The 26,827-nt window shown below is 39.4% G+C and overlaps 1 protein-coding gene across 5 annotated transcripts in view; it reads right to left on the bottom strand.

The window, feature by feature from the left end:
- Positions 1-3,673: 3,673 nt before the first annotated feature.
- The window catches only part of neur (E3 ubiquitin-protein ligase neur), a 293,962-nt gene continuing 270,808 nt past the window's right edge, over positions 3,674-26,827 (bottom strand). For 4 of the 5 annotated variants that reach the window (XM_067096672.1, XM_067096670.1, XM_067096671.1 and 1 more), the window contains 2 exons: positions 5,193-6,497; positions 3,674-4,982 (listed from right to left, as the gene is read on the bottom strand). In XM_067096672.1, the coding sequence (XP_066952773.1) occupies positions 4,528-4,982; positions 5,193-6,497 (1,760 nt within the window). In that variant the 3' untranslated portion in view covers positions 3,674-4,527. Of the gene's footprint in view, positions 4,983-5,192; positions 6,498-7,743; positions 8,859-26,827 lie in introns of those variants that run through there. The other variant, XM_067096669.1, reaches the window with a different exon arrangement.

Below are 26,827 nucleotides of genomic sequence, written 5' to 3' on the forward strand. Positions count from 1 at the left end.
GAAATATTCTATCACACTGCTAATTGTGATTGGGTTAGACTATTTTAAATTACTGCGTCTTCTTTCGCTTCGTTAAACGAAACTTACTATTGTTAAAAACATATCCGATACCAGGCACTAATTTTGTTTGTCAGATGTACATAACATTAGACGTAGGAGACAGGCATTAGCTACCCATGGACGTATTCTGCGTTACTGCTTTCGTCTCTGGTAATTAAGCCACCACTCACGGTGAACGGGTGCTCTCATGGTTTCTTAAAATTCTACCAGGTAGCATCTTCGCTCCTAATGCCTACCAACTGATTAACTGTATATTCAAATCTAGATTCCTATGAACGTAACTTGCTACTGTAAGTAAAGCTAAACGTCTTCTGAGGGGCACACCGACCACTGTAATTCAAGAAAGATCTGTTATTTTTAGCGTCGAAAACACCGAAAACACATTTAAAATGCATGACTTATGTCAAATCACTTCTTTAACTGAAGTTCTTAAGAGCAGAATTTACTGAAGACCTATTTCCAATCGATTCAGAATTAAGTGTTGCAATCATATCTTGTACAAAACAAGTTACTTTTCTATAGTTGTTAAACAATAGTTAATTTTCTCCATGTACAGACCGCATTCGTTGTAATATTCGTACAAGAATTAAAACCGCAAGTGACAGCAATGAAGGTTGCCAGTCACAGCCGACAAAATCAATTTCAGTTCAGACAGCAAACATAGAACACCCACAAATACTCCAAGGTTACCTACCTTGACTGCATAAGCTAGCACGAATTGCAAGCATAACGTAGTCATAACACGACAGGAAAGAATTTGCTTAGCCTACATTAATGATTTTTTACGTCTTTTATTAACCCTCTCTTTCTGTTGTAAAAAAATTTAGAATTGTTAATGAGGTTAAATCTTTACACTACCGGCGTTAGTACTATTCCGATTGGGTGCAATCTCATCTGAAACGATTACGTAAACAAACAGAAACAAAGAAAATGCCGCGAGAGCAACGCGCACTTCTCACTCCGACCATTTTTCGTCTACAGCGAACTGTGAATTTTTCTTTTAAAATAAATACGACCACCGCATCTTATTCACTGATATGTTAAGAAATTATACATCTCATGATTTTACCTATTTGTTCGCACATCCAACTTTTAGTGTTGGAATAACAAATGCAGAGTTTCTTAGTACTAAAGGGACTGAAGTTTCAAAATCTAGGAGCTTCTCCCGTGAGGGTTAGGAATTCATGAGCCTGATTTTGTGTGCATTCGTAGTGCCATAAGTGCTGAAATTCGTCGTTTTCAACCCAACTAATGAGAGAGAGAGAGAGAGAGAGAGAGAGAGAGAGAGAGAGAGAGAGAGATTGCCATTCCCCCGCTGAAAATAGCGTATATCATTGGAAGTCCGCAGTTTCTCCCCATCTGCATTTTAAAAAGCCTTTCAGCTGGAAAGGAAAATCTTCCGCCAGTACGCTATGTTCTCCCATTCAACCTCATGCATGACTGCGCGCGTTCGGTCTGGAAACTGATTTTACAGCTGGCTGCTTTACCCCGACAGCTCTGGTTTCGAATCCGCTCGCCAGCTCTGGTGCAATTGGGATACAGATTTCATACACAGTCTCTCTCTACTGCTGCAAGTCTGCCGCCGATTACATAAGCCCTCCGCCAATCGGCAGCACTGATACAGACATGAGAGAAAGAGAGCGAGAGGGAGCAAAATTTTATGGCATATACCGTTCTGGAAAGACAAAATTAAAAACGTAGCATAATAATATAAACGCTTTATTACCTGTATTCTTGATCCATCTACAGCTTCCAGAGCCCTCTAATCGACGTTAGGGATAACTGCAAAAGAATCTTACAAGAACTGAACATTTAAATTCTTGCACGCGCTGGGACATGCCTCGCTGAACTACAGCTAAAAAACTGGCAATGACATTGTTACGTTTTTTACATACTTACCTCCTAGAAATACCCAGATAAAAAATTTATTTCAACCTCTTAAATGGCAAATTCAAGGATAGAATCTTGTCACAACTAAGACTTGGCCTTAATAATAAATTCCATAACAGTACAGTAGTGTAACTACCCAACATCTGACAATGAACTACCAAAGTCGCCTTCACAGCGCCTATGAGATTTGGGCGTGCGATAAGGTTTCTTCATACCTAACTAAACTTACCTATCAAATATTTATAAATGTTCAGTAATCACCAGACAAACTGGGCACGTCGACGCAGGCAGAATGAGAGAAACGTTGTTCCTGGTAGGTACGTACTTAAGACCTTGAAAAAGTCTGGTCCCGCATAAAACTTGCATAAATGTTACCAAATCTACTACGATAATCAATAGGGCCGCCTCCAGTCCATGGTGATGAATGAGCGCACTGGCTGGGCTTTGTCATTCACAAAATTCTGTGAAGGAATGAGAAAGCGCCTGCTTCCGATGTCAGTGGTGCTCTTACCAGATCCTTAATCATTCCCTGGTTTTTTCTTTGAATGCAAATACTCTTCCAAATAAGAACAAACAGGTTAAAATAATCGTATATAACGAAAAGTACACAAAACTACTTTTGAAAATTTGCTTAGTCCTATGTAATGCTCTCGTTAGTTGAACGTTATTTATACAGTACTAAGTCTTCGATTCAATTAATGTCAACAACGGCTCCATTCATCTTCCCAGGTCTCCATACCCACCAGTCTTGCAAAACATTTTAGTTTCGCACAACCAATTTCGTAGCTTGTAATTCACACGCTTTGGTAACTAGAACAGACCTGAGAGAGGGAGCGTGCACGAATACAGTACTTCATGCGCGTGCTAAAACTTCCCAAACAAAAATATCCGAGTACTCACATGACGTTATGAGAAGATATATAATGTATGCACACATTCTATCACCATCATATAACTTCGATAGAATAGCTAAATGTTGTTGGTCTTTTGTCAGTTTATCTACAAAAACTTAAACATTACGAAAGGCTCTGTGCATGTTGCTTACAAGAGTACTATTAAACTGAAATACGAAGCATCAAGTTATGAAGGCAGGAGGATGGATTTTACATTAAAAAAATAATCTTGGTTACACGATAACTATTTCCCAGTTCCTCCTGATAGTCATCTTGTTTACAATGCATATCACCATCCTGATTATGCAAGGCCTTGTGCTCTTCAGTGTGGGCGTCATAACTCGAGGTTCTTGGGTCCGTTTAGATCTTCGAATTTCGCTACTGAGTTCTCTGGAGGTGTCGAGGGATTTGCCATTTACCTTTGAGGCTGTCATGTCATTAAATTTAAAATTCTGCGAAGCGTTTTAGTATGCCATTGGCAAAATTATCACATGATTTTTACAGAAATGTTACATTATCTAAACATTTCTCATGAGCTGTAAATTAATGCTTACACAGATTTAACCTAGGCATAAGTAATGTTTCATTACAGACCAATACTAATTTCAAGGTTTTGGCGTTCAAGTCCTGCTACGACATACATCAACTACCAAATTTTAGTTACCACCACCCAGGTCAACTACCGACATATTCTACAAGGATTTCAATGTTCCGTAGTTAACAGTTTCCTCAACCAATTTTAATAAAACTCCATATTTCTTTAACAATGTATACCTGATTGTTATACTAACAAAAAACTGCAAGACAGGAAGGTTAATTGATAAGCATCAACCGCTTCATTTGATTTTTTATTATTAATTTATAACTCTTGATGACGCAATGGACATGATGATGAATCAACATCGAAAATATGGCGATGAAACGAGGAATATAAAATTATTTATTTACAACGACAGTATAAAAACAAGTGATGGAAGGGGTGGAGTGGGGTGTGAAGGAAGGAGGTCAAGTTTAGACCTCTAGCATAAATAACCTTGTGGAGTATTAAAAAGATCACGTTTCAGAAAGACAAGGAAAAGGAATGCAGGATTCTGGGGGTGATAATTATAATAACTTATGTATACAGTATATCCCTTTCACTGATATTTACACAGAGGAGGAGGAGGAGGAGGAGGAGGAGGATGCAAGGGAATAATTTAATGAAAGGGAAAAGTATATGGGACAGAAAGACTAGTAGTAACTTTGCCCCTTCCAGAGGACCTCTACACTTTGTACAACGCTTTCATGAAATGACTTAGAAAACCACAGGTGGAAGGGTGCCAAAGTTGCAACACTTACTCTTCGTGAAGCTTCTCTGCCCCAATGGCTCCCCTAGCCACCTAGGCTGAACACATTCACATTGTGTCACACACATACAAGCAAACCAAAAAGGAAAAAATGCACAAATTAGGGCGCAGCACATACCCAGGGTATGCGCGGCAGGGCAAGACTAGACAATGAGGCCCTGACCGGCGCCAGGTTCCCTTTGAATTAAAAAGTACCACTTTGGTATGAGCAGGTATCACGGGTCGGCCGAATCCACGTGGCAGCCCGTAGGAGGGGGATATGCCGTGGGCTGATGTGGGCGGGTGACATTTGGATGAGGAACAGGCGGCGGTGAAGGAGAGGGATCAGGGGGGACCCGTCATGACCGGTAGGTTCGAATGACGTCTCTGATCACAGCCCGGCAGATGGGGCATTGTCCACCACCACGGCCACGCCACTGTTGCAGGGCACATTCATAACACATACACATGTGGCCACACATGTACAACACGGAATCGACAGGCTTCTCGTAACAGACAGTGCACTCGTGTAGAGTCTGGCCAGGAGGCAGTTCACCCAAGGAAGAAAGAGTAGATGTGGCTGATACAGGCTCCATATAGGCACCACTGTAAACAGATGACATAGTGCTGTGCCCACTGAGGGTGGCATCCCGGGGAGTTGGTGGTAATGGAGGGGGTGCCGGGACTGGGTGAGGATGGGTACTGGGCGGTGAAGGTGGACTTGGTGGAAGGCTGACAACAAGAGGGGATGCTCTCGATAACTGATGGGAAGGCCGCCCAACAGGCTCTGTCCGACGAGGTGGAGAGTTAGAGGCTGGAAAATAATAGAAAAATAAATGAGCTTTAATACACAAAATATATTAAGGTAAAATCTACACAAAATTGGTTCTGGGACATTAAAAACTATAAAATGATTTTTTTAAACAAATTTCATTAATGGAAAGATTTTTTATTAAAAAGTATTTATGAACAGTTCAACAATAGCAACAGAGTAATGTATTACATATTAAATGCTGCTACTCACCATTTTGTTGTACGTAAGACATCTGAGGAACATCATGTGTGACTCCCAAGGTGCGGATCTTGCTGGTGTTTCCGTACACATCAAAGAAGGCCCACATTTGCAGGGTATGATCCACGTGCATGAACACCTGTGGGGTGGCACCATTGCGAGAAAAGGTTACCTCGCCATGATGAGTTAAAGAGAAGGCCAATTCATCTCCAGGTTGAGGGGATGCTGCTACATCTTTACTCACAACCCAATATTCTGGACGATCCAACAGCAAGTCACAGTCTTCTGGGAGGTCAGAGGGTTCCAGACCAGCTGGATTGGCTGCTGTCATACCAAATGCCAAAGCCCCTACATACATAGCTTCTGTACTTAAAACCTGCACCACAAGCCTTTCACCTGGTCTCAAAGGTCTTGCAGAGAAAACATAACCATGGGAATATTCCGTCTCTGTTCTTGCAGCTACAGTTCGTTCATTATTCATTCGAATGTTGCGTCCTCTGACTCTGTGGAATGGAAGAGGGTTGAAGGCTGTATGCGCAAAGTGGCGTAATGGCAAAGCATCAGGTGCACGTGGGGTTAAGACCAACTGGGCCATTTGAGGCTGTAATCTCTCTACCCCAGAATCTGGTCTTGGTGCCTGTGGTGGTGGAGGAGGCTGTTGGTGTTGCTGTTGTGATGACTGAGGTTGTGCTTGTTGTTGCGACTGGTGTTGAGACGGCTGAGGGATAGTCTGGGACTGAGGCAAAACACGAGAGTTAGCAGCCGATGAACCAGGACTCAGATCGTTGACAATACGGACTCTGTTGTTGAGTTGTGCAAGGGGATCCAAGAACTCCACAGCTGTGCTATTTCCATAAACATCGAAGAGACCCCACAGCTGGGACCTAGTGTCCACACCACCAAAAAACACACCCCTTTCTTCTCCATTAATGCCAAAGTGAACGTCCCCTGCAGAGTCCACATAGTAGAAGAGAACGCTGCCTTGTTCAGCAAAACGTTCACTAAGTGCCTTTGCCCAATAACCAGGTTTATTAGTAAGGTCTGGGCAAGCATATTTGGGAAGGGCGTCTCTTAGTCCAGCAGGGTCTTGAGATGTGAAGCCGAATCGAATGACACCAGACCAGTTGGTCGAGACTTCAAGCAGCCTGAGACAAATCCTCTCTCCTATTTTGATGGGCCTCGCAGAAAAGGCTATGCCCTTACAGAAACTCTCTGCTCTCCGTGCCACCTTTCCATCATTAGAGATGCGGACATTATCTCCACATACTGGGTGGAAAGTCAAGGGCGGCAAGTTCGTCGATCCAGATCCACGACCAGCTGAAATAAAGAAATCGCATTTAGAAAAGTTTACTGGGTGACATCAACCTGAAATATACTATTAAGTACATAAACTACGTGTGTGTGTGTGTATATGTGTGTATATATAAAATGTGTGTATATGTGTGTATATATATATATATATATATATATATATATATATATATATATATATATATATATATATATATATATATATATAGTATTTTATAAATTTAAATTCTCATGTCAAAACTGAATTTGCAATACGTTTATATGTCTAATACAAACAAAACATTACACTCAAATGTTTAAACGGACCACTTGTAAAGAATGAATACTGTATGAGAGAAAGGGGAAGGCCCACCCCTTTCTCCTTCGACCTGATTATCGTCGAGGTAAGTTCGTGGGTGGGTGAGGGTGTGAGATGACCTCTCAGACTTATGGGGGCGTGAGAAAACTGAGCCGTTTGGACTTGAAGAAAGCTACCATTACAAAAAGTATATAAATTACTTAATCATTAAAGTGCTTGCAATCAACAACTGTATGTATTCAAATCTCATTTAACAACTGTCTCACGCTTATTTTTTGGTTTGGTCTACTTTTGGGGCTTTATGAAAGCATTTAGTTGGATCTAGCCTTCAAAAGGCTTTTGACTGGATGACACCCTAAAGAAACAGTTAAAATAATTTACGTTACTCACAATATGAACAGAATTTTGTACATTTTTAATGAGCTACATTAAATTATTTCCAAACCTAAATGCTAGGGTTGGGCGAAACTTTCCTGTATTACCAAAATTAATGTTCTTTGATAGGATGCTATGTATGCGTGTAACCTAAACTGCGGAATAACGACCTTCATTTGCTACTAAACCAAGAACCCCAGTTAAGATGGCAATGTTGTAATGGTGGGCGGGGAACGACGGAAGATCTGGCGGGCGGCGGAAGTCCCGGCTACCGGATGTGAAGCAGCCCGCCCGTGCCGCAGCACCAAAATTATTCACCCCCATCCATCTCTTTCTCTACCCCTTACATCCTCCCTCCCTCCCTCCCTGCTTCCTTCACTATCCAACCGTTGGCCATTAAAAAGCCGAAAAAATTAAAACATTGCTTGAAGACAAAACTGTTAAAGTCTATTGTTAAATGCTTAATATTTTTTCCCCTGGGAAAAAACTTAAAATGAACAAGTGCTACAGACCAACAAAAAATTAAACATAAGAGAAATACTAGCCCAAACCCAAATTAAACATAAGATAAATACTAACCTAAACCCATGCGTCGCTTGAATTTCTTAAGGACCTTCATTTTCTTAAATATTGGTCCTGCAGTGTAGCAAGTGACAGTGGGTTCTGCGGCGTATTCCTCAATACATAAGGCTGGCATCACAGTGGTTAGATGGTTATTTGATGACTACATGTACTACATCCACGATGCGACAAACTGATCACAATCCACCACAGAACAAGAGGAAATTCTTTTCAAAATAACCACTTTCACTGAGAAAGTCTTTCTACTTTCCTTGTAATCAAACACCAACTTCACTTGCGTAGTTTCCAGACAACAACGATCCCAAACTTCGTCCTCGCCTTGTTATGCATACTCTACTCTAGCGAAGGCTGAAAGGAATTAAGTCACAAATTGGAGATCGACCACCACATCGGCGCAAGAGATGCGACTCGAAAGCTCGAGCTGGAACGTCTTCTCGCGACCGAGTGTGACTAGAGACTGACCGCCGCTTGCTAGCAGTCTCTCTCTCTCACTCAGCACAAGAGAACAAGAGACCGAGGGAGGGTCGGAATGGGGGAGGGATGGGGAAAGGGGGAAGGGGCAAGCAGCTGCTCCCCAAACAAACTCCTCCAGCTACCCCCACTCATTCACCCTCCTAACATTCCCAGTTACCGAAGGAGGTTCCGGGGGTCAGGAGGAGGAGCTGTAGTTTAAGACACGAGGCGATATCCCTACGGAAATACGGTATACTTAACACAGATTATGTATCCAGGTGAAACCAGAAGATATTTTCGTTCTGAGGAGTTTAATGAATTGATCGAGGTTGACCAAACGGTAGAGTGAAGAAAAACAATAATTTGCGTCAATTTCAAAGCAACATTCTTTGTAGCAGTTTGACGTAATCTATACACCTAACCAAATATGCATTTACTTTCAAACTCAGTCGTGCTGGAAAATTCAAATTAGGATTTCGGACATTATTTTATGCTATGCAACGAAAATTTCATGCGAGATGACGATTCGCTAAGAAAGGAGAACTCGACGAAATAAGTGTATTAACCCATACATCTAAAAATATGTTTCTGATAAAATGTATTCTTTTCGCTGTACCAGGGCGAAAACTGCAAAGCTTCATAACTCACGGTCACGGCTCTGTTACACCGGAAAACAGGCAATATGGAAGGGAGGTAGGAGAGGTAATTTTTGGGGGGGATGAAAGGAAGGGAGGAGAACTAAGGAAAGGAGGGAAAGTGGGGGGATTCGGGTGGGGTGGGACAGATGTTAAGCCAGACCACTGGCGCGCACGAGCTACCCTGAAACGGCTACCCACTCTGCTCTCATTACGCACGGGAGGTTCCCTGCTTCAAGATACCATCCTATATGAAATTCCCCTTTAATTTTATCACAATGTTCACTTGAAAGAATACTTGAAAAACTGACTGATAAACGATGAAATATCTTACACATTCTCTGTCAATTTATTCCTCTAAAATCACATGCGATAGGGTGCTTGGTAGACCGGTTGACAGTTAGTCAAAATACTAACATTCAAAGCGTGGTCATTCACTCTCCTGTACCAGGAGGCATTGCACTCTGGACTGAGTAAAACAATAACGATTAAATACAACTTTCAGCATCGTTAAATAAAAAAAAAAAATAATAAAGGCTCATGAAAATGGCAACAATGGAACGTCACCAAGCGTTGACGCGACGCCGTAGACGAATATCTGGCAGATAAAGGTGCCATCGTTTAAAGATGATCTAGGAAAATACGAATTCTCTTTACAGAAATATGCAAGCCTTCTATCAAGCGTCAAAACAACATAGGTATAAATCCGGTCAATGTTCTTTCGGACGGTAGGGGAAAAATGGCAGATGGTTAACCAAGGAACGTGGTACTAGATTATGGCTTTAGGGGAGAGAGGAGAGGATACAGTGCCGCGTGCGGTAGCTTTGGTTGTGTGCCCCGGGTCCTTGAGGTTATATGCCCCTTCTTCCTACACATCTGCCACCCTCATTTCAACAGTACCTGTTTTGTCTCGACAGCCTTATTTTTAGGAAGCCAAAGAGAACGAAAACAAACTGACTTGACGCTTACGAAGAATGCCACTACTCTCGAAGGTTCGGAAATATTACATTTACAAAAAAAAAAGGTTAAAAGTTAATTATAATACTGAACTGTGATTCACTGGCGGCCCATGGATCCAATAAAAAAAAGAGTTACGGTGTTCTTTAACGTCCTCATCAACTGTGTGTTTTTTTTTATTCACGTTCAGTTCAGTCTCCATCCCTTCGTATACTAATTACTTTCAAATATGTCAGCAACCTTACTTTTTTTTCCTTTTAGCCTTACAAAATTGATTTTGGGAGCTTTTCCCATCAACCCTCCTTTGGTCCATCAGCCAGACCCCATCTAGTCTGCTGTTTAAGGATTTCTTGAATGACCCTTTCAATTGTGCATTGGAAATTTTCAAACTGATATAATTACAATTTCCTGTTTATTTCTAGAAACGGATTAGTTCTAGAGTCAGTTTTTTTTTTGCCTTAATTCGTAACTTGCCAACACTTAGTACTGTACGGTATTCGGATTATATAACTCTTTTAAGTTTATTCACCTTCTTCCCAAAGCCAAATGAAGTGGGTGACATCCTTCAAAAGGGTTTTGATAAGCTCAGCAGGTGCGTGATTCACCACAGTCATCCCAATAATTTCATGATTCCGAATATTTGACAACACGTGGAGTAAGCTGTAAAGCTATGTGTGAAAGCTTTGTACTAATTGCACGGCTTCACCTACATTAACCGTATTTGTGTTGCTATTGCTGGAATATAGAGTTGTTAAACTGTTACTACAAAAGCGTCGAACAGTTTTCTTGGTACTTTTAAAAATGCCCCACACCATTAAACCTTAACTTTCATAGTCTGGTTTGCAGAATTATAATTTCAAACATATTCATATTAAATACTACTCTTCGTTATATTTTTCTCTTCACTCTGAAGTTTGCTTGGCAAGTTAATGGCATTTCTGTCTTGTTCCGCCAGTGTAAGAACTGCTGCTGGTCCAACGACAAACTTCCCTACACCCTTACACGTTAACCGCGCATCTGCTGAAAACCACTTAATATTTTGCGCCTGATGAGAATTTCTCTTTGCAAAGCCTACTTTAACGACATTTTTATGAATAAAAAAAATCGCTGAAATAACAAGTGGTAAGTCTGTTGCTGATTCATTCAATTAACCAATTTTGATATACATAAAACGGGAAAAAATACTAAACTGCACTGTAAACAAGACTTGGTTATTTACTAGACTGACTCTCCCTCTAAGAATCACCATTTTTGTTCTGTTTTATAATAACTACGTAAATTTTATCCAAATTGAGATACTCAATATTTAAAGTAAAAATTTATTCAAAAACCGTTATGAAATAGATAAACGATTTATTTAAGACTACAAAAATAAATACCGCGATGATAATCGACCTGACAGCAAAGAATACACACCAAACAGTGAGACCTACTTTCAGATTGCCCAAATTTCTTCCACTCACGAATCTGCAGCTGAGTTACGTAAACTAGAATTGTTATGGAACACACAAATGGCAAATACAGACGCCCAAAAGGTAATTAACTTTTTGTAGTTCATGTTTTCATTCCCTTACTAACATTTAATAATCATAAATAGTAAAGAGTGCTTAACTCTTGAACATTCTACATGGCTCTTATCTGAATTTTCCAAAAATAAATAAAGCGCGTTAAAAATAAATGCTTGCAAATATTTGGTCTTATTTACTTGTCACAAGTCCGGAATACTGAAGAAACTGAGCTACAATACATAGTGATTCCATGAAAATGGTATGGTTATATATGCATAACTATCTTACTGCTGTTCTTATAAGTCAAAAGTACTGACAATAAATCATACTTCAACTTTATAAAACTTTTGATATTGAGAGGCAAGTAAAACATAACATTGGTTAAATTTTCCCACGTCAATTACCGGTTCATGTCACCGAAAGAATCCTTTCAAAAATTCCAAAGACTTGGGGGGGGGGGGCACGGCCCCGAACCCTCCTTCTCCACAGAATAAATACTGAAGGGAGATAAAAATTTAGGAGAGGAGGTTATTCAATTCATCCACTGAACGGAACATAAACCCCTTATGGTAATAAAGATTCTGAGAAATTTAATACCCAAATTACGACAATCTTAAACCCACGTTAGAAGGGATTTATGCAGTCTTAAAACAAGGCCTGCCTTCTGCAGATAAGAGGAGAAATATGAAGGTGCAAACATGCACGGGAACATATTTTATCCGGCAAGGATGATACTCAATTCTGAGAGAGAGAGAGAGAGAGAGAGAGAGAGAGAGAGAGAGAGAGAGAGAGAGAGAGAGAGAGAGAGAGAGAGAGAGAGAGAGAGAGACTCACTTTATTTAAGATTCCAAGTGATTTTAATTAATCTAAGACTTATCAAAATCGATCCTGCGTTTAGTCCTACATTTTTGCATGATGGCTAATACCATCAAGTACCCAGTTTAACCCTCAGACCCTCATTTGACTTACTCAAGATACATTTTAAACCAAGTTCGTTTACAGTAAAAGGTTTCACTAGTAACTTTTCAACCTCCAGCTCAAAACTAAATTACAGGTACTTCATAAATGAAAATTCTTAATTTCAAGTACTAGTATGTAGCCTTCAAAAATTTTGGCTGAAATTGATCCAACGGTTCTCGAGAAATAGAGAATTGAAAAGTTTACGACAGACAGGCAGGCGCCACACAAACGACCGGAAAAATTAACTGTAGCTTCTAACTTAAGTGAGCTACTAATACGATACGACAAGGGAAGCTTATGAAAAAACGCTTACTTGCTGCTACTAGTGAAAATTATGAAAACAAGAAGGTACAACCTTAATGCAAAAAAAAAAAAAATAAATAAATAAATAAACAAATAAAAATAAATTAACATTTTTTGTGTCCAAATTTTGGAAAATTTTCATTCGTTCAAGATAGAAAACTGCATCCATATATACCTAAATACACTCTAACACAAATGCAGTATCCAAACTGAGATCGTTGGAGATTGTTTTAGATAAGCCTTAGCCTATGTTTTATGAAATTTGCATATCAACTTACTAAGCATGGGACAAGCAGTGATTAAGCCCTAGCTTCCGATTTCAGCTACGTTGGCTAAAACACCAGCTTAAGAAATTGCCAGTTAACTGGAGTCATGCTGACACAGTATAAAACCACCACAGAACCAGCCACGCGTGATGGCTTCATTAGCTTCTTAAAAAAAGTCAATTTAAACCTATACAATGAACATACCAAAGACAGATTAGACATTGTGTTGTGAACCATCTTTGTTCACAACACCATAAACAAGTCAATAATAATTAATAAACCGTGGCTTGCAAGAAAACTGCAAAGAACCACAAAACTGTGACTTAACCCCCACTATTGAAATAATTACAAAATCTCCAGTAACAAAATACTTTTATACTCTTCTCAGAGGACCACCATGTTGTATGTTCTTTCCAGAGTTAAAACCTGGGAACTCGAATACTAGATGAGTAGGGGTAGGGGTGGGGAGGGTATGAGGGCACGGCAAGCTGCTGGAAATGCTACCCGAAGAGAAAAGCGTCCCACGGGGTGAGACTGTCTGGCAGAGTGAGAGGGCGTGGAAAAGGCCCGGTCAGGTTTCGGAGATTCAAATGGCAAGATGCTGGGAAGCTGCTGCCTGCTGCTCTACACAGATGAACCCGCAGCACTATGCCCTACAGTATGCCCCTGTGACGTCACTAGGCTTAACGCTAGTCACAGTACACGGGCTGGCTTTGAATATCCAAAAGGATTTTTCCTGCTTTCCATAATTATTGACTGGTTAAAAATTAATAAGCATTTTTCTTCCGACCTCATTCTGGATTTTTTTTTTTACAGAAAAGTTAAGAGAGAGAGAGAGAGAGAGAGAGAAGGGAAGTGCACGTGGCCAGAAACACGTGCTAAATCTGTCAATCCGAACAATTACTCAATTTCTAAGACCACCGGAAATTGTACATTTCCGGCAGACTACGTTACAACCAGTAACTGGCATATCACTAACAAACCAGACAATGGGAACTAATATTGAATACCGTTATTATGATCTCAGGTCTTTTAAACATCAACAGCAACACAATGAAACTAGACCAATACTCGGCCAATTAAAAATGTTGCCGTTAAGAGAGAAAGGTTGTCTAGGTCAGCCACACAATGTTAGCACCTCATCAACAGACAGGACAATAAAACGTCATTCCTGTGCATCCTGAATTGATATATGAAAATAAAAACATGAAAAGCAATGTTTTGCTGTCATGCCAGATTATGTCGAGTGAAAAATCACTGCCCTAGAGATCCTTAGACCAACATTCAACATTTAAAGTTTTAGACGTACCCTATATGCCAAAGGGCGTAGTTCGTGACTTGCAGAAGGCTGGCGAAGAATGACCTTTACGTATGCATGTTGCCTGCAATGGATGGATGGACTGTTTTATTTGAGAACAATCGGTAAAATTCGATACCTTCCCTTGGCTTATTTCGAAAATTTGTTTTCTTTGATTTATCCTTAAACACGTACATATGCACAACTGCGCACGAGTAATGCAGAATAATCATCTACATTAATATTCTGTATATAAAAGCCATTCACGCAGTATTCACGCGTACGATGTTTTAGTTTGTGTGTGTGTGAGAGAGAGAGAGAGAGAGAGAGAGAGAGAGAGAGAGAGAGAGAGAGAGAGAGAGAGAGAGAGACTTTCACCATCACAGTTGTGACACCAATTTATTAACGATAAATCCTCCCGCTTTCAAATGAAGTGCCCAGATAACGGGTCCAGTGCCCTTGCTTTATACACTATCTGAAATATTCCCAGCATCCAGTTGACAGATATCGGATTGCGTTTAACCTGAAGTCCGGGATGACACGGGGTCAAAACTGAAGACGGGAGGGGTCTTCTCACCAAAGTTGATTCAACCTTTTGCGAAAGAACGCACTAGAGAGAAAAAGCAGGTAACCTTGTAACGGTGATGTTCTCCAGAAGATGAGGGGGAGGACCTAGGGGAGAGGGAGGAGAAAGAATGGGAAGGGGGGGAAAGGGTGGGGGGAGAGAAGGCTGAGGCGGTGGCGGTGCAAGGGCGTGGGAACCAACCAAGACACTTAACTTGAAAGGACTGCTTTGATTGTTCTCTCTCTCTCTCTCTCTCTCTTCTCTCTCTCTCTCTCTCTCTCTCTCTAAATTTATACAGACCTAAGATCTCGATAAGCATCACATTATCTAGTAATACGAACCCGAAAGCGAAGATTACTCAGGAATTCATAGTAGGGCCAAGATTGAGAGGGAGGTACCCAATTTCACTCTCTTCGGTACAAGAAAACAAATTTGACATGGAATCGTTTCACCACAGGCTTCGTTACTCTTTGATCCTTGAAATGTTAATTATTAAATATATAATCATTCCAGATTCAGAGGTTGCCAAGGGGCATGGAAACCAGATGAAACATCCTAATTCTATTTTCCTTTCACTGCGTTTCAAGATATAGGCTATTCATGGCATATGTTCCCGACCGTCAAAAGACCTCTTATTGCGACGACAACTACTTTTCTACAGAGTCCTGAATAATAATTCAAATCAATAGGCCTACCTTGGAACTAAATATTCAGTAATGTTCGTAAACAAACTAACATATCATTCAATTAAATCACATTTACAGTGAGAAAAATATCTGCACGGACAATTTAACATTACCTTGAATCCACTTTTTTTCTTGGTAACCAATCTTATCCTTGCCAATCCAAGATTCTCCCACGGTACTAAGAAGGGCTTATCGCCTTCTTAACCCGGGAAGAAAGAGTTTCTTAAAGAGAGAGAGAGAGAGAGAGAGAGAGAGAGAGAGAGAGAGAGAGAGAGAGAGAGAGAGATTTCACATTCACCCTGATGATATCTGGCCAGGTTATTTTGGGAATCTCTCCCAGACCATAAAGCGGCTGACTTTTGGATCCTGGACACGCATAAAGTGTGGCTTTTCTTTGTGACAGGTGCAAAAAATGCAGTCTGAGAAGGTGACCTTTTAGCGATGATTACATCATGACTGCCTAAACTTCAAATTAACAAAATGTGGCTAATTTAAGTCACCCCTTGAATCATTCAAAAACTTCAAAACTAACCAAGAATGCGAAGAATTTTGAATCAACAAACAAATATTTTGGCATGCCTTTCATACAACACGGTCTCAGAGTAAACAGCAAAACCTCCGCTACATTCAAAAGACAAACTATGATTCTTGGCGTGACCAAGTACGAATACAGGAAAAAAAAAAAAAACTCGCAGGCGGTGCTAAACTATATGAATAAGCGCTGGTTTTGTGATTAGAAAGAATAGGTGACCTTTGATGAACGAGTGCCATTTAATCTTGACACTTCGCATAAAATTCAGAGCGCATACAAGCAAGCACTGGTTTCAGAATGACAAGAAAGCTAAGTGAACTATGATGAAAATTCCCAAATAAAATTTAATAAGTACAAAAAAAAAAATGGTTGCCTTCCTCCAAGAACAGCACCTTAAATACAGAACTTGCGGATATGACCTAAAAAATTAAGTCTCCTAACAACCTTATGTAGAGGTACCGAGGGAATTGGGGAGGGCAAACCAGAAGTGTGCAAGAGCATCGTATATGCCTATCATAGCATAACGAGACCTGTCGCACGGACTAAATATAACCTTACAGTGTCAACAGGGGCCAGAACTAGGGATTGACGGGGTACTTTGTTTAACTTTGAGAAAGTTGTCGTAGGTAAGGTTGAAGAACTTTATAGGAGAGAGAGAGAGAGAGAGAGAGAGAGAGAGAGAGAGAGAGAGAGAGAGAGAGAGAGAGAGAGAGATAATCTGATTCTTATTGTTAGCTAGCTACATTCAACTTGCCTTGAAATCGCAACGTAATGTTAAATTTTTGACCCAGGAATCTCAGCATGCTTCCCTTCATACGACCACCGTCCCTTGGCCTCGTAAGTCAATGTTCACATTTAATATTTATAAGAGACTTCTCAGAATCAAGAAGCTAAGCAACCTTGCCCCTATACATACAAAACAAACTGCTCCAGTTACCAATACCTCTGGATCTCATATTCTACTGACCAGATCTTTTAAATAGGCAATTTCCAGACAAACTTCAATAGCAACTTAAGAAAACATGGATAAGATTAAGTTCCTACTTCAGTTCAACCAACCTCTTCTTTTCAACTATTTTCAACCTGACGACTAACACAGGGACAGATTCTCCTTTGATCGCAGAAGGAAAACAGAACCTAAAAGAAACTACATAGCAAATACCTAACAGGAAAAAGTGTCGATAAATACTCTCTCCATGCGCCGGATGCTGTTTCAACAACGGTAGCTTTTAACGGATCTCGTTCGTTCACTGTTTTTGCCAAGTCTAACTGAGCAATATCTGTGTGCAAGGAACGAAGAATATGCACACAAGAGTGGGTATGAAAAAGTAACGTATTCCTAATGCAAAGGTTAAAATGATAAGTACTGGACACTCAGTACGTCGCATTAATCCAACTGTAATATAGTCCACTAAAAGTTCGGTTTCCAAATAAAACAGGTATTCCAAATTCACATGTTTACAGGAACATCTTAATTTAGGAAGAAAAATGCGACCACATCAATGACTAATTTAAAATAATGGATTTCACAGCTGCAAAGGTTTTTGGTACTTTTACAATAAATTATCAGTGCGGAATCTAAATATGATTAGTTAAGCTACATATTAGATATTTTTAATTTATACAGAAGTAAGAGAAACTGCGCCTACACGATAGTTAAGCAGTTTTGTTAACAAAAGGAACTTTCCCACATAAAAATACCGTTACAATAGAACCAGTCACCGACACCAGTCAAGTGAGCGGGAATCGGCTTTATGCTTATTTGACTGGACCTTGTCACAAAAGATGTGGATGTTTTTTGCATGCAAGATGTTTTTTGCATGCAAGCAACTGTGTACAGCAAATATCCGGGCAGTGTAGTGATCTTCCAGTAAATCTTTGAGTCATCAAAGTTGGATAAAGTTTTCTTACATATGGAAAACTGGAGATGAGGAAAATTCGAAACGAAAGCATTTTCTTGGTATGTCACTAAGGTACTGTGTGATGTCTTTTCATCAATGAGGAGAGAGAGATACTGCAACTAAAACAGCCTGCAGTGAACATTGTTTTCTGTAAGGCAATTCGCCACATTTCAAAACAATACAAATGAATGAAGATGTGCATACAGTTTTATGAGGATATACCAGACAGTATACGTTCCTTGAAAATGAGAAACACCTTTCGATCTTTTATAATCCTATATAAAAATATAAAAAAAACAATCGTGGGGTCTGGCCGAGGACTGCTTGCCCCAACTTACCCTTAGGCTCAACTGTGAGTTACTCTGACAACTGACATGGAATCATCCATACCCTTTCAATCATGTTACAGTCTGCTTTAGCTATGGAATGGAATGGAATATAGAGTTTAGGCCAAAGGCCAAGCAGCTTCTCTTTTATAAAGGTAGGTTATTTTTCAAGATCATGAATATGATCAAAGTCGTCTTAATAAAAAGCTTCACATGAATGTTTTTACTTTCTCACAAAAATATGTCTATACAGTTTCGAAGAAAATGAAGTAAATAATACTGAATAAAAGAATATTCTTGGGTTCTGGAAAACCTACCTACTGGAATGCTAGTGCTATGTTAACAATTTTTTTCCTTATTTCTGGATTAACCACGTGTAAACCTCCCCTAATTCTTGGCAGGAAGTTATACTTACGGTGAAAATCGCAGTTTCTTTTCACAAAGAAATAACTCAACACAGAGTATGATCAAGTACTGCTGTCACAGTGGGGTGCAACCTTTCCTAAACTAGGGCGCTCCGTCTTAGCTGGTGGCTGGGGGGTGGGAAATAACAGAACCGCCCCCCCAAAAAAAAAAAAAAAAAACCTTGCAGGCAGAATAGCCAAAGATTTATTACTCAATCTACGGGAAATTGTTTAAATATACCAATTCTACTACTGAACTGCCACGATTCAATACTTCAATACTCAAATTAGTTTTAGACACTTGCGGTATTTTTCTTTTAAGAAACAAGCACGCAGAAGCACACGTTAATAAGCCTTTAATAACGTAATAAACCTTAACCTGTCGTGCACTGACAGTGCTCCACCTCCAGGATGCCTACAAGCATAATGCATTAACGAACTTCCAGAATAAACCTTCCACGTACGTGGAATCAGAATTGCGTTTTCCGACCTTCCCCTTTCATGGAAGTTAATAGTGAGATATGCATGACACATCAAAGTTGAAGGCGTTTCATTATCATAATTAGATTCACTCTTCAAAAAGTTAATGGTTCCAAGAGCGTCTGTGGCAATTTAAGCTTTCCTCTTTCGTAGTTAAGGCGAAAGATCATTTGGGTCCAACTTGTGCATATAATACAGACAAGATATAAGAAGCTTTTCTTTGCGTTGGTAAGTTTCTGTTAGTTGCAAAAAGAAGAAAAAAAAGTTAAAAATGCGTCGAAGTTTCTTCAGCGCAATCGAGTTTTCTGTACACCAACTACAGCGTATAATCAAGGCCACCGAAAACAGACCTATTTTTCGGTGGTCACGGTACAATGCTGTATGAGCCGCGGCCCATGAAACTTTAACCACGGCCCAGTGGTGGTATATCCTTTAACGTTGGTAGAAGCACGATTATGGCTAACTTTAACCTTGAATAAAATAAATGCATTGAGGCCAGAGGGCTGCAAATTTGGTATGCTTGATGATTGAGGGTGAAATGATCAACATACACTTGCAGCCCTCTAGCCTTAGTAGTTTAAGATCTGAGGGCTGACAGAAGAAAGTGGAAGTGCCGACAAAAAAAGTGCGGACAGAATAAAATGAGGACGGATGGGACAAAACCGGCACAATGGTTTTCTTTAACAGAACTCTAAAAAGTGGCCGATTTTAATTTCTATCATTTTGACTGTAATTCTGCTACATGAATGACATAATTGGTTAACAAGCCCAGAATACCTAAAGACCCTCGAATCAAGTTTAATCCTCAGAGTTCTAAAATATCAGTGTAAAAACAAGAACAAACACATGTCTAGTGTTTGACCAGCAGCAAGCAAATGATGGGTCAAAGACGGAAAAGTCCCCTTTTTTCCAGTAACAGTGCTCAAATTAAACAAAACAATATCACTTGATCATGTAACAAAAATAGGAAAGTGTGTTACAATAACAAAAAGGTGTAGAATCCCACTGACCATGAGAGACGACCATTTGTCGGCAAACCTGTATGTGCTAAAATCCAAACCTACTTTGAAAATAGCGTTTATCCTCTTGAGCACGTCAATAAATTTCCTTAGTAAAATTTTTCAAGATAAATCTTAAACGTGCTACACACGCAAATCTGCACTCATTTAATATGCGAAGTTTACAATTAATGAACACAAATATTTTCGGCCACAGTCAGATACTGCTTAGAATATGCTGACTAGACTGTACTGTGTACAGAGCAGTCTAAGGCTTCGTTTACTGTAATGCTTTTCCCAGTCCTGATAGAAACGGGAAAGTCCTAAACTTTGGATGTCTGTGCACAGCATAAATACATTCTAAACAAGGCCATCTAGAAGCCTTTTAAAAACTTAAAATTTCTTTTAGTTTAGTTTGATAATGCCTTCATGATTTAAATAAATACATGAAATTGTTACCAATAGCACTCTACTTCAGACAACCATCTTCCAAGAAATATGGATATTTCAAAGTCTAACCTGCAATCAAGACACAAAGGCCTAGACCTTGCTTCAAGGCTCAAGGTTATACATAAAACATATCATGGCTACATATGTTATTTTTATTAACCACAATGCCCTCTTTAACTAATCCATATCTTGACATTTTGGAAACGCGTGTCACTACTAAGCCTAATCTCAAACCAAGAAAGAAATGAGGATATTCTGATGCCCGGCCGAGATTCGATCTCGGGTCAAGGGTACACACACACTTTCAGTCACCACCCTCAAACAGAACCAATACGCTTACGCCAAATTCTAGAAACCAAAACTTCTAACCTTTCCCCACCTTCAAATGCGCTCCCCCTTACGCACAATGCACGAACGACCTCCCCAAGAATTAAACCTCCTACGATCGGGAGGCAGAAACGCGCTTCCACAGAACTTCGAGACTTCTTGGGGAATTCACCGCGAATAACCGTCTCTGGAATAATGCAAATGGATGGCTCTTCATTACCATAATTAGGTTTACTCGTCAAAGACATTAACCCCAAGAGTCTCTATGCCAATTAGGTTCTCTCCTTTCGCTTTCAAATGAAACGGCACTTTCTTAACTTTCACCGATTCTATAAATATTCTAATGGCTCGTTACACTTTCAGATTATTGGCAAAGGTTCCAAGATGCTCTCAACCTGAATGGCCTAAAGTCAGATTGCACACTTGGGGGAGAATAAAGCCAAGTTTAAAGGACCAATTTGCAATGCTGAAACATGTATAATAATCAGATTGGTGAAAAATGTTCACATTTCAACACTTAACCCGTATTGCTGAAAAAGGCAACATTGGGAAGTCAAAAGATATGACCAATTACAGAGGCTGATCGTTGTTAGTACTGAAACCGTGCATATGGTTTTTTTTTTTTTTTGCCAAGAATTGCCTACCACGCGTTAGTTTTATGCATCTCTTCAAGTTCATACAAATGATTATTGCGAGTTAAAATTAACGCACTCGTGATCCACGTTAAATAAAACTGAAATTTCGATACTCCAATTCACATCAAAACAGCAAGGGTGACTTGCACTTCTTAGCTTTTAGAACTAAAAGAAATCCGGCACAACTGTTTAAAAAATGGCAAAAACCCTGGAGCACTCGACCCATAAAATAATTAGGAGTGCGGCCTCAGATACTTGTTACTGCCCTGTATCCTGGGGCTTGATGGCGCTAAGACAATTCAAGCTGATTAAATGCAGATTACACAGGCAACCTTAAAAAGATCATCAGAACGTCGTGGCGTCTTTAAATAACCACTTATGATAAAACTACTTGCAAGCGGTTAAATACTAATTTATTGTGATGAGAACAATGTCTGCACCCTTTCATTTTAAGATTGGGAACACCCCTGAATAATGCTACAAGTGAATAGGATCTTCTAACCTTCGAAGGGTCACAAGCCAGACTGGAACATCAAGCGATTTATAAGCCTGCAAAAAAAAAAAAAAAAAAAAACTAACATTTTACAAGTTTAACTTTATCTTAATTTTTTCCGCTTTCAAATTTGCGTTGTCTGAAGTGTCTACACGAGCGAAACGATTACGGAAAGAGCATGTATCCAATTACAACACTTCCTGAACGTCTGAAGATCCCGAAGGGACACATAGCCGGCCTCTTTGGAGAGGCCAAAGGAGATGTTTGGAGGGAAGAACGATACTCTGGAAAAATATCAGTTTTAATCCGAGACGAAGAGCAACTCTTACCCATTTAAATAATTACACACTACGAAGTGCACAATTATATTTCGCTTCTGCAAAGTTACATACCGAAAGCCGTAAGTAGGGAAGCAAGGTTTTATAGTAAAGTAGGGAGGTATCGTTCCATAGTACTTCCACGACATAACCACCACCACTCCAGTTAAAGAAAAGAAAATTTTTGTTTTATCAAAAGTTATCACCGCTTCATAAATCCTTATTCTACAACAAAAATCCTATTCAGTTTTACACGAGTTTCACAAATGTTACCGGACTGCTGTCAACGCTGCCTGAATATTGAAATCTACATGAACTTTCCCCAGGGATAAAATGTGTACTGCCATAATTGCTTTGAAACTGGATTAAAGTACCAATTTGTCGGTTTACTAATCCATCGGAAAATGCATACGCAAATTTTTAAAATGCAGCCATAGTCATGACTACATATAAAAAAATCTGTTAGTATATATTATTGTTCCCGAGTGAACGACAACATCCAGAAACAGCACCAAACCGTCGCTACGGTATCCCCCCCCACCAAAAAAAAAAAAAAAATGTAATTTCATTCTACATGCAGTGATACCGGTGATATGTCTAGTAACTTTCTGCCGCTTTACAAAATGCACTCAGGACTCAGCCTGGAGGAGATTTTGCTTGTATGACTATTGTAAACTATTCTGCCTACGTAATACACAAGAACCTCTTGGTGTCTTTACTGCTTGGACAGACATCAAAGGACGCCGAAAGAGGCCGTACCACTGATCCTGTTCTGCCAACTCCATGATCCAGAGTTTCCATTTTTGGTTTGCGTTATGTACTTATCCCTAATTGGGTTACGCTTTTCAGAACGACCTGATGGGCTTTCAGACATCTTTTAGGGAAAACTGCGCGTTCCTTCGAAAGAGTTATGATACAATCCACTCCAGCAAAAATTTCCATGTTGAAATTTTTCTACATTTCTTCTTTAACAATTCATCTGAACGTAAATGCTTTAGATACAATTGGCAATGCATGAAGGGACGCTGAAAAAAATTAAATGTAGATCTAAAGTTAACACTTATGCAAGCGTATGATACTGATCAAATGAGACTATCTTCACAAGTCATCTGAAAACTTACTGATCATAAATTTTCTAAGGGCAAAACAGCTAATCAGTCTCGCCAAAGCAGTCAACAAAATCTAAATAGATTTTTATTTAAGAGCTATAAAACAAATGGCCGAAATAAAATGCTCCTTTTCTAGAGCTTCAAGTTAACCAAACACCCTGAAGGTTATCATAACAATGAACTTTTGTACGACGAAAAGCTAGGTTACTTCCTTCTAATTTTATGATCAAAACATTCATGGTCTGGAAATACAATACTCCAACTGTTATTTTCCATTCTACCTTTCAATCACTGACTAAGAATAAGAAAAACTAAGATACAGCAAAAAAAAAAAAAAAGTACACGGTTTAGACAAGACCGCACAGGAGGAGAGCCTGGATAATGTGACTTATTCTATTTAAAGATACTCGAAAAGGTAAGGCAGCCAAGTCCCGTGACATCTCACCGCTATCAGTACCTAACCCCAATTTACCCGCTCCCACCTCCACCTCAATGGGTTTCATTCCGGCAAAGCAAGCCCTCGCAAGCACGCACGCAAACAAAGGCCCTGAAAATGAAGTGTAATAACCTTTTATCATGGTGGCCTAACCTTTCCCAGCCTCCAGGATGCTCCCACACATCGCCAGTGCATTAATGAACTTCCACCAGAATTAAACCATCCACATACGTGAGGCAGAATTGCGCTTCCCTTAAGTTCCACCCCCTTCGGGGATTAGCCGTAAATTACCGTCTGGCAAAATAGAAGTGGAGAGCGAGTTTCATTATCATAATTAGGTTTACACGTCAAAGACTTATTAGCTCACAGTCACAGTGCCAATTAAGACTCCCTCCCTCCTTCCGTTTTCGGGCGGACACTGCATCTGTGGCCCACTTTCCCACAGAACTATATATATAAACAACAGTTAAAGGGGAATGCATTGTACTGCCTTGAACCAATGGGATTCTTTGTGGAGCCTTAAAACCAGATTCAGAGCCTGGATTAAATGAAACCTAAATAAAATTAGTTTTAAAACACCAGGGTACCTCGCACAAAGTCAATAACAGTTCACCTTCTAAAAATTTTTCCTCTAGTTACACGCAATATTGTAAAATTTTACTCTGAGAACGAATCCTCCTTCCACCTAGTTATTATAAAATATAAATATATATATATATATATATATATATATATATATATATATATATATATATATATATATATATATATATATATTATATATCATATATATAATATATACATATAAATACATACATACAGACACACACACACACACATATATATATATATATTATATATATATATATATATTATATATATATATATATATATTATTATATATATTATATTATATATATATTATATATATATATATATATATATATATATATATATATATATATATATATATATATATATATATTATATATGGATGGTATTTATCTTATCACATTCACGTTTAGTGGGTCACACAGATGTGCCAAGAAGGTATTTTGATTGAGTCGAGTTTTGCCCAGAGTTTTATCGGCACACACGACTAGAACTTATCATGAATGCAAATTTAAATATTATTACCAGATCCAAACTCAAATCAGAATATGAGCCTTCTGCCCAATCAAATCGCATGTCCGTCTGGTAGTATCATCTAGGCCTTCTTAAAATTCTAACCTTCTTTCTTATCAGATACAACATTCGAAACAAACTACAGTACTAGGTATTTTGACGAGTATTCTGGTATTATTACGAAATGGAAAATTCGAATTAAAAGGCGCCTACTTTACGTTAAATTTCTTGCAAGAAATTAGAATTTTGAGCTTTCCTCTTACCTATAAAGCCGCACAAGGTTATTTCGAACTCATAATCTTCACAATTTTCAACATTTGTACATTTCCATGAACAGTCTACAATTCATGGAGCCTGTTGAGATACAAAAACTAATAATAACAATTTTCTTTTTACAAAGAATGCCATGAATGGTTTATTATAAGTCAAGAATCCGACCGTTGAGGAAAACAAGCATGTCAGGTGATACTGTATAAAACAAATTCTCGTAACAGGTTCTTCCTTTTTAAAATTCTAAATAAACAAGACCTAGGAATGCAAGTGGCGGACTGTCTACCTCAAGGCCTATACCTGTAACAAAAATGTAAATGGGAAACGCTAAAACTGACCATTCTGCAATACAAGTATAGAGGAGACAACACCGGTATCCTAAGACGCACCTCTGAAAGTTTCCGGAATAAATTATAATCAACCGCCTTGAAAATACTGCACCCTGATCTGTTTATAACGATGTTTACACAAGCTGTGGTTAAAATGAAACCTCATCATAACCATGGGCCTCGCACCAAAATCTTAAATTCTGGAGGCAACCGAGTGCTTGTGGTCTAATTGCCTTTATTATGAATATGAGTGAATATCAAGTACACGTCTAAGCACCTCGGTCTAGGCCATGCTAAGCACTAACATTGCGAGGTATACGCAACTATTTACAAATGTTGGGAATCCAACACAGGAAAAGCATGCACAAAGGATGAAGGAATGAGACGAAAAGGAAAGGAAGATGGAAGGGGTCGAGGATAGGGTTACTTGGGAGGAAGAAGAATAAAGGGAGAGGGGAGATGGAAGGGAAGTCGGAAAGACCTACAGAGTAGAAAATTTCCCGCCATTCCGCTGCCGCTAACGACACCTTAACTACTGGGATAATCGCAGAATGACAAGAAAAACCACAAATACACCTTGTTCTCGTATGCAGACCGAATCTTCCCCAAGCCTAGGTTTATACAAAGACTAACTGCTACTGGAAATAATTGCTGTAGTAAAAGCTAGCAATTTATTGTGCTATTGCTATGCAGTTTTTTAAATCAAAAGTACAAACTTTAAAATTTATACATAAAAACCTGAAAAGTTTGGTTTAATGTAACGCAAGTAGATGGTTTGAAAATAATGCAAGTGAAATAATACGTGCTTGACATAAGCCTACGTAAGCATGTGGACTAACTGAAATTTAAATTACAGGAACGTAGTCTCCAGGTCAGAGAGAACCATACTCCAGGGCATTATAATGGCTTCAATCTGCAGCATTATAATGTAATAATTATACTAAAACTAATAATTCCATTTCGCTGGCAGATATGATAAAAGCAAAAACGTCATTGCTCAAAGGGCACGACAACTTCGCCCTTCAGACTTGTTGGAGTAACCAGAGCCAAGGATTGAAACCCGACTCGCATAATAGCGAGCGGAGGGACTTAAGCTGTGTTTAAGGTGTATGGAGTCGGAGGCGCCGGAAATGCGCCGAGCTGTGATCGCACAGGAAACTCGGCACAATCAGGGCCTCTCAGTCATCAATCTCGCTTTGGGGCAACCCCCTTCCCGCCCAGTCCCTCCCCTCACAAACCTTCCCCCATCCCCTTCCATTTTACGAGGATGATGTCACAACTGGATTCATAGATTTCCAGTCATTTTCTGAGATTGCAGG

Source organism: Macrobrachium rosenbergii, chromosome 53 (assembly GCF_040412425.1).
Source record: "Macrobrachium rosenbergii isolate ZJJX-2024 chromosome 53, ASM4041242v1, whole genome shotgun sequence".
In the NCBI taxonomy this organism is placed as follows: domain Eukaryota; kingdom Metazoa; phylum Arthropoda; class Malacostraca; order Decapoda; family Palaemonidae; genus Macrobrachium; species Macrobrachium rosenbergii.